General features: G+C 39.5%; 1 protein-coding gene and 1 long non-coding RNA gene across 6 annotated transcripts; one reads left to right on the top strand and one right to left on the bottom strand.

Moving 5' to 3' along the window:
• Positions 1 to 1,569: 1,569 nt before the first annotated feature.
• On the top strand, positions 1,570 to 14,301 carry Arrdc3 (arrestin domain containing 3). 5 transcript variants are annotated; one of them, XM_027401799.2, is made up of 8 exons: positions 1,571 to 2,114; positions 5,618 to 5,699; positions 7,337 to 7,484; positions 8,384 to 8,486; positions 8,822 to 9,078; positions 9,333 to 9,495; positions 9,767 to 9,921; positions 11,670 to 14,301. In XM_027401799.2, exons 1-8 carry the CDS (start codon positions 1,835 to 1,837, stop codon positions 11,724 to 11,726), a joined length of 1,245 nt encoding a protein of 414 aa, XP_027257600.1. In that variant the 5' UTR covers positions 1,571 to 1,834; the 3' UTR covers positions 11,727 to 14,301. The 5 variants fall into 5 exon arrangements, with proteins under 5 accessions (XP_027257601.1, XP_027257600.1, XP_035296367.1 ...); XM_027401800.2 differs by lacking the exon at positions 11,670 to 14,301 and having other exon boundaries at positions 1,570 to 2,114; positions 9,729 to 9,915; XM_035440476.1 differs by lacking the exon at positions 7,337 to 7,484 and having other exon boundaries at positions 2,097 to 2,114.
• On the bottom strand, positions 2,424 to 4,293 carry LOC113834172. The gene is made up of 2 exons (XR_003482555.2): positions 4,071 to 4,293; positions 2,424 to 3,101 (listed from the first exon to the last, which is right to left on the bottom strand). It is a non-coding gene; the product is annotated as an uncharacterized LOC113834172 (long non-coding RNA).
• Positions 14,302 to 14,648: the final 347 nt, after the last annotated feature.

A 14,648-nucleotide genomic window follows, 5' to 3' on the forward strand; every position in this document is an offset into this window, starting at 1 on the left:
TATGTACTCGTTGTGTCCACTTTTAACTCCACTCCTTGCTCTATAATATTTGAATGCCTAACACCTAATATCCACCTTACACAGAACAAAACTTGACATTTTAGATGTGACCACTAGGGGGAGAAAAACACCAGCAGTATTTGTTACCAACGGTTAACCAAAGGGTCGGGTTCTTTACCTAGATCATCCACCAGGTGTCAACAGAGAGAAGAAAGTTGACTTTTTTTTCCACCACTTAAACACAAATGCATAATTTTATGCACGACAAGCTAAACTCTTCAGATAAATGGCTTGCCCACTAATTATTCCTGACATGGTTACATTCTATATTTTTTTAGTTCTAGATGCCTTCTCAACTAAAATCCAAGTCAATAAAAATATAGTTTTTTTTCCTTAAAGAAAACAACAAGATGAATGTGTTTAATATGTTGGGATTCAACCTATCCTGATTTAGTATGCAAAAGAATCTAAAGTGTTTAACTATGGACAAACTCCACACCCCCACTTTTTAGTTATGCATAGTACAGATTTTTTTATTTTGCATAGTCCTGTTCTAAGAAGTTCTGTTGGTTGTTAATAATCTCAGATTATGCCATCACCCTCTGAATGTTGGTGAAGTTTAGAACTCAGCGCCAGTTTTAATCAAAGCATTCACAAAGGGAAAATGTACCTGTCTTTGAGATGTAGCTTTGGAATTAGCATGTTGAATTAAATTAAGCCTCAATTATGTAACAAATCATACTTAAAAACCAAAACCACTGAATAGGCTTCCCTAGCTAAGTTTCAGTCTGTTGTAAACAATGTCAGCTAAATCACTATGTTCAAACTGATTCTTATGAGGTGGTAATTTGGGGTGTGAACTCTATTCTTACTCCTGTGCATACAGGGGTTGTAATTGCGTCATCCCCTGCAAATGGAGCAGTAGGTGGTGTCTTGAAAAAGGGCTTTTTCTCCCTTCGAGGAAGTGGTCAGGCCTACACACACAGACAACTTGGTTGCCTTTGACGCTGTAGGAGTCTGGGAAGGCCCCAGAAGACAAGGGCTTCCCTGGAGCATTGTTTTACAGTTCCTCGGGCCTTGGCTTAGTCCATTGCCACCCAGCCTACAAAGGGCTGCTTGCTTTTGTTGCTTCTATCCAAGTCAACAATGCTTTCTTCTATGAACGATATTTGTCTGCTTTTTATTACGTTTTCTTTTGAAATTCATCAGCTTTGACTGGGCCACCAGCCGCTTGCCCAACCGGTTTCTCCCCTTCCCCCAAGGCTCGCACATCCTCCTCCCGGGCTGCGGCCCTGATGCAAACTCTCCTGGCCTGGCGCTGCCGGGCCCCTCTACCCGGCTCGCGGAGTGCGTGCACGGCAGGGGGTGGCGGTATGCTTGCCTGCCAATCGCCGCCGCCCGTGCACAGAAGCCGACAGCTTCGGCCCCACACCTACTGTACCGCGCGGGAGCGCGCGGCGAGCAGGGCGCGCGCGACGCGCGGGAGGGAGCGCGCAGGAAGGCTGGCCGCCAGTCGCGGCGTGCGCCTGCGCACTGGGGTTGTTTTTCACAAAGCTGCTCTTAAAGTGAGCTGGCAGCCTCCAGCCGCCCGTCTTTGTAAGGAGACCACTGAGACGAGCAGGAAGGAGCGTGGAGCAGCAGCTTCCCTGCTGCCCTGACTTTTTAAGAAATCTCAATGAACTATTTGTAGACAATCACTGATCCTGCCTGCAAGATTTTTTTTTCTTTGCAAGGCAAAGACACTGATCAGTGTTAAGTGAAGATCACATCTTATATGTGATCTTGACTTTTTTTTTTGGTCTTACATTATATTTTTATAGATTTTGTTATAATCATGGTGCTGGGAAAGGTGAAGAGTTTGACAATAAGCTTTGACTGTCTTAATGACAGCAATGTCCCCGTGTATTCTAGCGGGGACACTGTCTCAGGAAGGGTGAATTTAGAAGTTACTGGGGAAATCAGAGTAAAATCTCTTAAAATTCATGCAAGAGGACATGCGAAAGTACGCTGGACTGAATCTAGAAACGCCGGCTCCAATACTGCCTATACCCAGAATTACACTGAAGAAGTAGAATATTTCAACCATAAAGACATCCTAATTGGGCACGAAAGAGGTAAGTTTTTGTATTAGTCACTAGATTCGTCTTCTTTGTATGAGAACTTGAATCTCATTTAATGTAGTTCTAGTCGGCAGTATGATAAAAGGTTAGCAAACTTAGAAGATGTAGTTTCTCCTTGACGTTCAAGCGTGTTAAACGGTAATGCATGCAGGCGTCTGCAAAGTGACTGCAAACTGCACTTAACTACATCTATAACTGGCTTCATATCTGCCATACGCACTTGGAATCCTTTTGCACCTTATAAACTGTATTTAAATCTGACTCGGTCATTTTACTGATATTTTCAAATTTGTTTGCAAAAGCTGCAGTCCAATATTGGATTTCCCCCTTTATTTTACAATCTTAGATCCAAAAATGAGCTCCAATAAAGAACAGTAGTGACATTTTCAGAAGGTTGGTAAATGTGTCTGATTTTAATATCCACATGCAAAAGACTTTAAAGACTTCATTATTGTTCTTTGATAAAGGGCTTCCATGGCTTATTTTGACATATGGCATCAACACCCCACGTGTTTTTTCCCTATTTCTCCCTATTCCTTTTAAAATGTATATCAAGCATCATTTATTTTTAAAGAATAATATCTATCATTATGCAAACTATTAAGTCAATTTAAAAAGCATTCGGGGTCAGCAATTTTCTCCTCGAGCATCATGTCTAACTTTGGAACGTGGATTCAATGAAACCCAAGGCAGACAGATGGAATTGTAAAGTACATGGTACATCGGATTTGTTTTTTTGGTACAAGAGGTAGATAAAGGCATTGTTAAAGCGAGAAGGGGTCCTGAAATTCGCAATCTGTTGTTTAAGTGGTTACAATGTGGAAATATAGGCGACTCCAAGCTTGTTTTCTAAGTTTCCACCCTTTGTTAGAAGCGGTTCAATCCTGTTTCGGACCAGTTCTGGGGGATGGTGAGGAGGGGCGCTTGTTCAGCTCTCAGCAGATTGGTTACACGCGTCAGGTGGTGGCGATGACTTAATTCCTAGTCCAAGAAGAATATAATGTTAAAACTGGTTATGTAATTTGTATTTCTCCTTTCTAATGCAGTATTTTATTGCAAATACTGGCGATTTTTCAGATAGAGGCATGCTTTCATTTTTAAAAAAATATCTAAAAGGTACATCCTGGGGGAGATGTTAATTGAACTAAGGCAAGCAAGAAATTGAGCATGGTCACACAGAATTAACGTATCCTTTTTTAAATACGAAGGTGAAATCATTTCTTAGGGTTTACGCAGCTGTGCCGATGTATTCTGCATCCTGAAATGGCTCCCTAGTTAACCTTCCCCAGCGTCCACACGGATAGGGCATACAATACCTAATGACAGTGCTGGTTTAAAAAAAAAAAAATAGCAGACACAGGGATTTGCGTTTGAACCTGCTTGGACGTTGCAGCCTTTAATAAGATGAGTGAGAAGAGACAAAGGCTTTTCCTCGAGGAATTAAGACCTGTAGTAGGGCAAAGTAGAAGAGCTATGGGGACAGACACTGCATCCGTTGCACCACGATTTCACGGTTTATTAAACTACCTGCACCCTGCGAGGTGCCCGTAAGTAAGCCCGGCTACGCGTGGACGAGCTCCCCAGGCTGGAATAGTTTCAATGACTTCAAACTGGGAGCTCTCAAACTAGCCTGGTAGCTGAGCGCCCGCCTCGGGCGCGCGGCGATAGGCGGAGCCGGGTTTGTTAGCCTGTTGCTAAGGCGATGCCAGGCCTTGATTGGCTTGGGCACGGACGGGTGGGGCGAGCCGGCTCGCGCCGGTTCGGGCGAGGCTTGGAACCGGCGTGCGCCGGTAAAGGTCCCCCAGGCCGGGCGCCCCAGCCCCCTCCCACCGCGGGCCGTCGCCCGCAGCAGCCGTCGCAGGTGCCGTTGCCCTGGCCATGGCTTTAGTTGAAAACCGTTCTGGGAGGGAGCTGGGGGTCCGGGCGCGAGGGTCCCCCCGGAGCCGGTACCTGTGTGAGCTGAGGGGACGTGACAGTGGCAGCGCGGCGGGGGGCGGGAGGGGGGGGAGCGCCGCCATCTGCTCGGCCTCGCCCATTGTTCCCCGGGGCCGTCACTTCCCCGCCGCCGCCCCAGTTCCCCCTCGCTCTAACAGTAAAGGTGTCAGGGTGGCTCGAGCCAGATCGAACCGGTCACCGGCTGGGGCGTGGAAAGCGGAAGCGCGGAGCGCCGTGGCCCCGCCCCCAGCCCAGCAGGCTCCGCTGCGCGGGCGCGAGCGCCGCGAGACGTATGCCGTATGGTATAGCGGGGCGCGCGGAACGCGGGCGCGCGCGGGCGAGCCGGCTCGGATCTGCTCAGCGCCGGTTTAGGCCGGTCCTCTCCTGCTCCAGTCTAGTTCTTGATTGACAGCCAGGCACTTGTTTACCACGGCGCCGCGGCCGTGGCTCGCCTCAATGAGACTGCTGAGCTGGCACAAAAGGGAACCGGGAGGGAGGCAAAGTTTGGGCGCCTTGGAAGGGCTGATGGAGGAGCCCCGGCTCCCCGGCCCGGCTCCAGGGTTAACACACTGTTGGGGGCTCCACGGGAGGCTCGGGAAGCAGTGTCAGACATAGGCGGGTCACCATAATTTGGGGATGAAAGTCATGGTTTTTTGTGTATTTACAATACTTCGGTGAAGAAAAATATAAAGATACAGTGCCTTACACCAGTGCCTCCCCCAGCTAATTAAAAAGGATTTCACACCAAGAAAAGCAAGTAGCAGGTTGGCGAATTACCTAAACCTTTTCCACATTTTTTGTTAGTTTATTTTCATGACACACATAATGAATTCGAGCAAAAAAAATTAGTTGTAAAATGAAATGTCATTACACCCCACCTCCACACCCCTCAAAAGTGAAAACTACCCAATTAAACTTAATTTTTCAAGTGTTGAACAAAATGTTTCTTTGTAAAAAGACATTTTAAATTCAGTCCTTTGTAATTAAACTTAAAAGCCTGATGTTAGTTGCTGCTTCAAACCAATTGAGTTTTGAATATTGTCTAAGTGAATATTTTTAGCTTTGAGATGTTACTGAAACCCCACCTCCCCTTGACAGGGTCCCCACTGACTGGCCTTGAATCCCTGCAGCGGTCCTCCCACCTCTGCTTCCTGGGTGCAACATGAATAGTTGCCTCAAGAAAGTCAATATTCACCTAAAACTGGCAATTTAAAAAAGTTCGTTTTTAGTTTATGCACACTTAAGCAATTGGTGGTCAAGATACCTGAACCTTTTGTTAAATACTGTATTTGATAAAAATTTTTTTTCTCTATTTGGATTTTTTTTTTCATTAAAATAAAACAGCCTATAAGTGTAAGTGTTCATCATCCCTATTTTGGTGATGAGGAAGGTGAAGAACAAGGGTTTTTTTCAGCCAGAACAAATAATGAAGTTGGGATTAGAACTCTGATCTATAAGATGAAAGCATGTGGCTATGATAACGAACAACATCCATGAAGATTGCTGCCAGAGAATGTAGACCTTTAACGACAAGATTTTTGTTTTCTTTTTGTTCCTTTTAGATGATGATAATTCCGAAGAAGGGTTCAACACTATTCATTCAGGAAGGCATGAATATGCATTTAGCTTCGAGCTTCCACAGACGTAAGTATTATAAGTAGTAGGATTTTTCTTGGACATACTTAGTTAAGCACAATCTGTAAATACTCCATATTTAAATACTTTAGTATTTTTTTTCTTTCTTGAAAAAAACCCTTTTCATTACAGAAACTTGGTCGAGGAAAACAATGTAATTAATAGAAGGAGCTATTTTTAATGTGGCAAAATTACAGAAAGCACACTCAGTCAGTTGTTAGTATTCTGCAGTAGTGTTTGGAGGATATAGAATATTAATATTTAATCTAGCACTGGTGAGTCCTAAGGTGCTAATCAAACAGTCTTCAATCAAATTTCTGACTAGCCTGTCCTTTATTAAAAGAGACTTCACTTGAATCTCAGTAGCTCGATGGATCAGAATTCAGAATTCCACCTTTTCTGCTAATGTGAGTGGTTAATGTTAGAAAGTAACCATAAGACTGCCCTAACTCAAGGAGTCCCCTTCTTTAGACACAAATTCAGTAGCTTCTGTACACAGAGCTACCACTACTGGGGACATTACGTAAGATAGCATAACCTGGACTTAAAAGGAAGTGTCTCAGAGCTACCTTAGTGGAAAGCTTGAAATACAGTACATTCTCAGCATTTTAACAACTTTCTGGGAGAGAATGTAAACATTTTTGCATAATGCCTTTTAGCTGCTACTAAAACTTATGAACTGGCACTAATTGATCTATATAATAAACTTAACTCATAATGACAGTCTGTCGTGCCTTGGATATATATAATTCTGTTTACTAATTTTACTTGGAATTCTACATAGACTTTATAGTCATTGTAAAATACTGGTGCTTCTACCAATCTAATATGGCCTTCTAAGTAACAGCACTGCACATTTCTCTAATGGAGCAGATTGCTTGTTAAAACCTACAGACAACAAAACCTCCAACCTGGCCAAGTCCAGAAACAGTTCTGATTATCTGACCTAGGTTAATGGGAAGATTTTTCTTTTCAAGCCTTGGAAGGAAAAGGTGGAAAACAGTCACGGGAGAGTTAGAATTTGGCTGGACAGGGTGTAAAAAGCACCCTCTCTGTTTCTATGAATTTATGAAATAGGAAATTGTGAGACTATTCTAGGCTTTTTCTGTGCTAATTAGTTGCTATAAAAAGAGGTTCTAATTCCTAGCTAACAAAAGTAGAGCACTATAGGGAGGGTTTTTTTTTTTTTCTTCTTCTTTTTTTTTTTTCCTGAATGTTTGACTGGGGTCTGGGATTTTTAGGTAGAAATAGTGAGGCCATACTTACTTTAAAATTAAAATGCTTACCTTTTCAAGAATAGTTCATTTAACTTTCATGATTTTGCCACCAACATTAAAAGTAGACTCTTTAGTTTAAGGGGGTTGTATTCTTCTGGCATTAAAAACAAAATTTCTCTTACATTTAACTCTTATCATTATTTGAAAATAAAAGGCCTTTCCCCAGTGACTTATCATATCCCCTTTGGAGAGTTTTAAGAGATTATGCATGTGGTACCTCATTGGTCCACAGACAGTACAACATGGTGATGCCTTTATACACGTGGTACCTCATAGACAGTACAACATGGTAACGTGTTTATTCTGATCGACTATTGAATTTTTGAAAGAGGTGTAAGATTAATATCTCCATTTTTATATTTTGCACAGACCACTTGCTACCTCATTCGAAGGCCGACACGGTAGTGTGCGCTATTGGGTGAAAGCTGAATTGCATAGGCCTTGGCTTCTACCAGTAAAGTTAAAGAAGGAATTCACAGTCTTTGAGCACATAGATATCAACACTCCTTCATTACTGGTAAGAAGTGCCTGGGTTCTTCATTGCGTTTTTGACATTTGAACACATAAAGAATAGCCACCTAATCTATGCTGCCCAGTCATGCAGTCTCCATAGCTTTAATAACGCAATTCTATTGAATTCCATTAAAAATACCTATTTTAAAATAAGGTAGAACTAGAGCACACAATCGAATGAATAATATGCTCCTATTTTTCACACAGTGCTAGCTAGGTACATTTAAAAGTTACACTTCACACATATGTGATATGAAGTGTCTTTTTTGCAGAACACAGCAATAACAAGGTCCAGTCCCTAAATGACTTTAGTTGACAAACAATATTAATCATTTAGGATGTTGGCTTAAATTTCTTACTTGAACCGGTCACAATCTAAACTTTGTACCACATTGCTTTATACTAGTTAGAGCTAGGTGTCACATGATGGGGATTCATCATTGTCATGGGGAAAAAATTAATTTCTTTTTAATTGCATTTTATTATACTAATTCAAATTTGGCTTCAAAAATGATTTGGTTTAAACAAATGATAACATCTTTAAATTGAATAAAAATGTGTTTTACATTTTATCAAACAACCTTTTTTTTTCTTTTTTCAAAATAAGATGTTGCCATTTTGAATTACAACCAAGTTTAAGACAATTTATGTGGAATTTGGAAAGGGTTTTTTTTTTAAATTAGTTTTCATTATTGTACACAATGGACTAAAAGTCTGCTTTGGAATAGGGTGTTAGGCCTTTAACCTATTTTATTGAATAGAAGTTTATATAAAGACAGAAGTTTGATATTTTTAAAAACTATCTGTTACAGGAACAAAATTGATTCTCTTAGTTACTTTTATAACAAACAATTCTGGCATTTTTATTAGTTCATACATTGATGTTTTTTCTCTTTCTTACAGTCACCCCAAGCAGGCACAAAAGACAAGACACTCTGTTGCTGGTTCTGCGCCTCAGGCCCAATATCCTTAAGTGCCAAAATCGAGAGGAAGGGCTACACCCCAGGTATGGATGCGGTTGGTGCCTACAAAAAGCAGTTTTCTTTATTAAGCATCTTGTATAAACTTGGCATTGTTACCGAATATAAACCCTCAGCATTCCTTACTTCGTAAAGCTGTGTAGGTTGTACAGATGGATCCCTTTTCTTTTCACAAATTATAGTCTCCTTTTTTGTGTAGTCAGGGTGAGTGAGCAGGTCATCTTTATAACAGTGAGTTATCCTTGCTCACTTCCAGGATAGCTTTTCCTCCATGGAGTTAGTTGAGCTTCAGAAGTCTACACCAGATACCAGTGTGTGCCTTTTTGTTTTCTAATAGTGAGTAACTGTTTTCCCTCTACAGGTGAATCAATACAGATATTTGCTGAGATTGAGAACTGCTCTTCCCGAATGGTAGTGCCAAAGGCAGCCATTTACCAAACACAGGCCTTCTATGCCAAAGGGAAAATGAAGGAAGTAAAACAGCTTGTGGCAAACTTACGTGGGGAGTCACTATCATCTGGGAAGACAGAGACATGGAATGGCAAGCTACTAAAAATTCCACCAGTTTCCCCCTCCATCCTTGACTGTAGTATAATCCGTGTGGAGTATTCACTAATGGTAGGTGTTCCTGTAAGAAGTTCTTATCACTTTTTCTTGAATCTGTGGGGTCCTTATTTTGACTTATTGATGCTTGGTAGACTGTAGATGTGTGTACAAAACATTGCATTATTACCTCACATAAACTAGGGCATTGCATATAAAAGAGAAGTTCTCTAGAAACTAAACGGGATCCCAGCTAATATCAAAATTAGGTTGTGTTTTTAAAAAAAATTCTGCTTAAATGCTGACTTCAACATCTGCTTACTGTTTAGGTATATGTGGATATTCCTGGAGCTATGGATTTGTTTCTTAATTTGCCACTTGTCATCGGTACCATTCCTCTTCATCCATTCGGTAGCAGAACCTCAAGTGTGAGCAGTCAGTGTAGCATGAACATGAACTGGCTCGGCCTATCCCTTCCTGAAAGACCTGAAGGTAATTTGATAATACATGTCTAAACTTACTCTATTATTAGTAGTAAGACTTTTTTCTTTTGTTTTTAATATTTTACAACCCTAGTTAAATTTTTATCTTTCTTCAGTTAGCATATGTAACCTTAATATTGTTTTGTTGTTTGTCCTGCTTGTTTTAATCACCAAACAAATAATTATTCTTTTACATGACATTTTTTTAATATCTACTATTCTGTGTATTTTGACATGCATAAGAACATGTTGTTCGAATTGCGTGTATCTTTTTCCTTCAGCACCACCCAGCTATGCAGAAGTAGTAACTGAGGAACAAAGACGAAATAATCTCGCCCCAGGGAATGCTTGCGATGGTTTTGAAAGAGCTCTTCAGGGACCACTGTTTGCATATATCCAGGAGTTTCGGTTCTTGCCTCCACCTCTTTATTCAGAGGTAAGTACCAAGTCAAGGATGAAATGTGCTGGGTCTCCTAGGAAACAGCAGTGCAAGCTTTTAAAAAAGATACAGGCTTTTAAAAGGTAGTCGTTTCTTAGTTAAGCTGATGATAAACATTTAGAACACCAGTTTAAAAGTTAGAATTGTCAGATCTTCTGACTTCATTCAGGAAATAAGGTGATGGCCAAACTTCGGTTGAATCATTAGCATTTTTTAATAAATGAGTTTATTTTAAAGTATCAGTAGAAAACTGGTATTTTGTAAGCATAATTAAATAGCTAGAATTTATATTGATCATAATCCTTTTCCAATCTAATTCTTTCATTTTTAACATTCTTAGTTATAGGAGAAAATAGCATATTTCCAAATAGCTTTTTAAGCCGGCGGTGGTGCACGCCTTTAATCTCAGCACTTGGGAGGCAGAGGCAGCAGGAGTATCTCTTGTTAGTTCGAAGCCAGCCTGGTTTACAGAGCAAGTTCCAGGACAGACAGGGCTACACAGAGAAACCCTGTCTCAAAAAAACCCAACAACAACAAAAAGAAAAAACAGACAGACCAAATAACTTCTTAAACAGCATTGTACACTCCTAGATTATTCTGCACTTTATATTAATGACACCAACACACATGTGAATAAGATGAGTACTTGCATTGGAAAAACTCACAGACTAGTGAGAAAAATTAACTTAGAAGGGAAAACCAGCCAGCGTCAACCTTGTTAGGAAACACCACTCATCTGATGAATCAATTATTGGGTCTTAGAAATCAGAAGGGCTTCTCTGAGAAGCTGAATTTTCAACAATAAGTAGCCCCTATACCTACAGTATAGGTTGGAAGAGCAGCCCAGCTGAAAGACAAGAAGGGGCTGTTTCTCTGTTGTACCTACACAGAGAAACCCGCCCTAGATGTAATTATGTAGAATCATCTTCATTAATTGTAGAGTACTCAGAATCTTTTCTTGCAAATTTTTGATTAGACATTTTTCCTGTCTTAGGATGGTTCATAAAAACACATGACTGAAAACCATTTTCCACAAATTTTATTACTTTTTTTTTTATTCTGACATTTCTTACTGTGTTCTGGCTTAATTTGAATGTTCATAGCTTTCAAGGGGGCATTTGAAAAGAATGATAATTAGAATTCACTTTAATTTGTCCTAAATTCTACACATTTCAAGATGAATATAATATAATTTCAACATTGTACAACCCTAAACTCTGGAATATGATTTAAATAAAAGGTAATTGGCTTTTTTCTTCAAAATGCATTTGGCATAAAAACTTCTGAGGTGATGTGGGTTATCTCATACTTAAAGTGAGCAGGACTTGTCCAGACAGATCTTTGAGTTAACCTTCACAGGACCCTTAGAAATGTTGTTCACAGAACCTAGGGAAGTGATGCAGTGACATTTTAGGACAAGAACAAAAGATACTTTACAAAGGAGTTGAGTGGTTTGATGGTGTACCCTAGTATATAACTGATTTTTAAGAACCCCAATGTTGAGTGAAAATACCCTTCCTAGTAACTTTGGTGAAATTGAACTATTCATGCATAACTATAAATCATATTGGTAACCTAACACCCTTTCATTCAAACATAACATGATCTTCAGATAGAGAGCATTATATTAGGGTGTAATCTGCTAAGCAGTCTTATGTATGCTCTGATAATATTGGTTACCTTTGCAGACTCAAAAGCAGTCATATACCAAATTAACTTTGTACATTTCATCTTGTTTCTACTAGATTGATCCAAACCCTGATCAGTCATCCGAGGACAGACCATCTTGCCCCTCTCGTTGAAGGAACACTTGATTGACTCGAGTTGATATGGGTTTCGAACTGTATCTCTTCCGGCTGAGGACAGAGAAGTATCTTGGAGACACGTTTTTCAGAGGAAGTGGAATTGCTTTTGCCCAGAAAATGGCAAATACATGAAACAACCAGTGATCATGCTTTAGAATCCTACAGCAGCATTCTGGGGCTGCTCCAACATGCTTGAAGATCTAAGCTTTCTCCTTTAACACTGCACATGCTGAGAGCAGTCATCTTAGCCTGTGTCATACGTGTCAAGACACCATTGCAGAGGAGGACATGGTCCTTCTGATTTGAAAATTTGCACATGCTCAATGCTTACATTGTGCAGCTCAGTGTCACTACAGCTTTTTTTTTTTTTTTTCTCCATTTATGCCAGACTCTTGATACTCTTAAAACTTGTTTGTGGTCAGCACAACAAGGAACAAAAAGAAAGCTTTGAAAAACTTTTACATGAAAAAAAAAAAAACAAAAAAACGCACTGACAGTTTGTGGTGTTTATTGTTTTTTGTTTGTTTAAGTTAATGTAGCCTGGACTCCACCTGCGTGTGCACATGCTCAGAGTTGTCCTACTAGGCTGACCATGTATCACCTCTTCAGCTTGGATCCTATTGTGGATTTATTTACAAACATCAAATGCCTTCAAGCCAATCGTTTTGCTGTACGTTTTGCAGCCTACTGTAGTAGATTTGCAGCACATCTATCTGCAGGGGAAAGACAAGAGGAGCAAGCTAATGAGAGACTCTAGGATCGTGTACCTTGGTTTCTTTGAGACTGTGTTGCCTTTCTACTATTGACAGCAAAGCAGCATTTTATTACTGACTGCCTAAAATCACTTAATCTCAGGTGAATGCATCACTTGCCAAACTGTCGGAATGCTATTTGTGTTTTGTTGCACTGTTATTTTGTCGTTGTTGTTGATGATGATGATAATGTTGGTGTTGTTTGGTTGGCTTTTTGGAGAGGGATATTCAGAAATGGGACATACACAAAACTGATAACCCACCCACATCCCCTTTTTATCATTACATGTAAGAAGAAACTAGAGCTAAGAGTGCAGTGAAGAAAGACAGTAGGCCAGGCACCAGCAAAGAGTTAAGGGCTGTTGCTCATGAAAATTATTTTTATTATTTGAGAAGTAAATGGAAATTGTCCAGTCACTTAGGGAAGGGGGGGGAAAGTACATTTATTTTTATATAGTTCCTTAATTACCTCCAAAACACATATGTTTGGAAATCATTGTTGCTGATGCAAAATACTTTAATAAGCCAGAGTGTGTATGTCAGGACTGGAGAAACTTGATTTATACATTTGCTCAAGTTTAAGAGAATAAAATCCCAAATTTGTTGCCAAAGTGTGTAACTTCTTAATTATAAATACTAGACTGTTTGCTGGGATAAATAGCTTTAATTTGTCCATATGTGTGTTATTATTTTCTATCGGAAGAGGTCTCCCTCTTTGAGTATGTATAGACAGAACACATCAGTAAATTATTTTTGAAGATAATCTGTGGTTGGATCATAACAAAAATACCAGCATTCATGGAAAAGTAAAACCCACCCTCCCAAGTAACAGTGAGTGATTTTATTTATTTTTTTTTAGGAGTTTACTTCTGTTTTTAGTGACACCAGCATCTCTGATATTGCAACATATGTGTGAAATGGGTGTTAAATCTGTCTACCTTGCCATCTAACACAGTTAATAAAGTGACTGAAAATAGTGGTAACTCTGGCTTGGTGCTTGACCTGGTTAAATACTGTCTTAAAGCTTCATACAAAATAGGCTTTTCCATAAGTGGCCTTTAAGAAAACATGGAAGACAATTCATGTTTGAAATAATGCTGACAGGGTGAAGAAAGCCCACTGGAAAAATGAATCGCGTTTTAAGTGATTCTGTTAAAGGGTTTGTGCTCCAGTAGCAAACTAATACTAGATAATAAGGAAATGGGGTGAATTATTTTTTTATTGTTAAATCATTTTGTGAATGTCCCCCTCAGAAGAAGCTGATAGAATATTTGGCATAAAGGGCATTTGGTGGTTTTGTTTTCGTTTGGGAGGGATTGTCTGCAAACACCTCTTATCTTCCTGTTACGTCTAACTAGGGAACAATTGTTGATGTGCATGGCATCGGACACTCACTACCATACTCTTACAAAATACTACATTAGCAAGAATGACCAATATAAAAATTGGCACTGGATGACAAAGTTTATTTTTACCATTAAATATTTCTTTACTAATTTAGAGGCATTACATTTTTCTAAATATTGGTCAATTTCTGATATAACGTGAGGGTCACAGTTGAGCTCTAGTATTCAAGATAGCTTCCTAATTTTTCATTTAGGAAAAGTAAAATCCAAAATGTTCGAGAAACAAAGTGCAATATTAAATGTTTGCTTTATAGATTATACTCTATGGCTGTTCGTAATCTCTCTTTTTTATTTGGTGCTGAATATGTCCTTGTAGGCTCTGTTTTAAGAAAACTATGTGGAAAATGATTTAATTTTTCCTATTGCTCTTCCTTGTGGAAAATAAAAGTGTTTTTTTTTTCTTTTTTTGTATAATTGTTTGGCAATTTATTTGGAATTTGGTTATGTTAGTGATGCATCAGTCAAACACTATTAACATTATAATTAAATTTAGATCATTCTGAATGCTTTGTTTCTAAACTTTACTATGGAAATTATTGAGGATTTAAAAGATGTGAACTTAAATCTTAAATAATTAACCAAATGTAATCAGGTAATTTTGCATTTGGATGCAGCCCTCCTCTCCCCTGGTCCTAATGTTAAAAGAGTACATTAGAAATTGGGTTGAAAACCACTGAACAGTTTTTCCACATTTTTAGAAACAGCAGTCAAATAGTCTTAAAAATAGGTATGACCATTACATTGATTGTCAAACTTCAAAA

The sequence above is a fragment of the Cricetulus griseus genome, chromosome 2 (genome assembly GCF_003668045.3).
Source record: "Cricetulus griseus strain 17A/GY chromosome 2, alternate assembly CriGri-PICRH-1.0, whole genome shotgun sequence".
Classification (NCBI taxonomy): Eukaryota; Metazoa; Chordata; class Mammalia; order Rodentia; family Cricetidae; genus Cricetulus; species Cricetulus griseus.

What these genes read in the sequence shown, in the direction of transcription:
- Arrdc3 (XM_027401799.2), top strand. Translation starts at nt 1,835, where the DNA reads ATGGTGCTGGGAAAGGTGAAGAGTTTGACAATAAGCTTTGACTGTCTT. An exon ending in CCTAATTGGGCACGAAAGAG is followed by an intron (nt 2,115 to 5,617) that starts GTAAGTTTTTGT and finishes TGTTCCTTTTAG; the next exon opens with ATGATGATAATTCCGAAGAA. An exon ending in GAGGAAGGGCTACACCCCAG is followed by an intron (nt 8,487 to 8,821) that starts GTATGGATGCGG and finishes TTCCCTCTACAG; the next exon opens with GTGAATCAATACAGATATTT.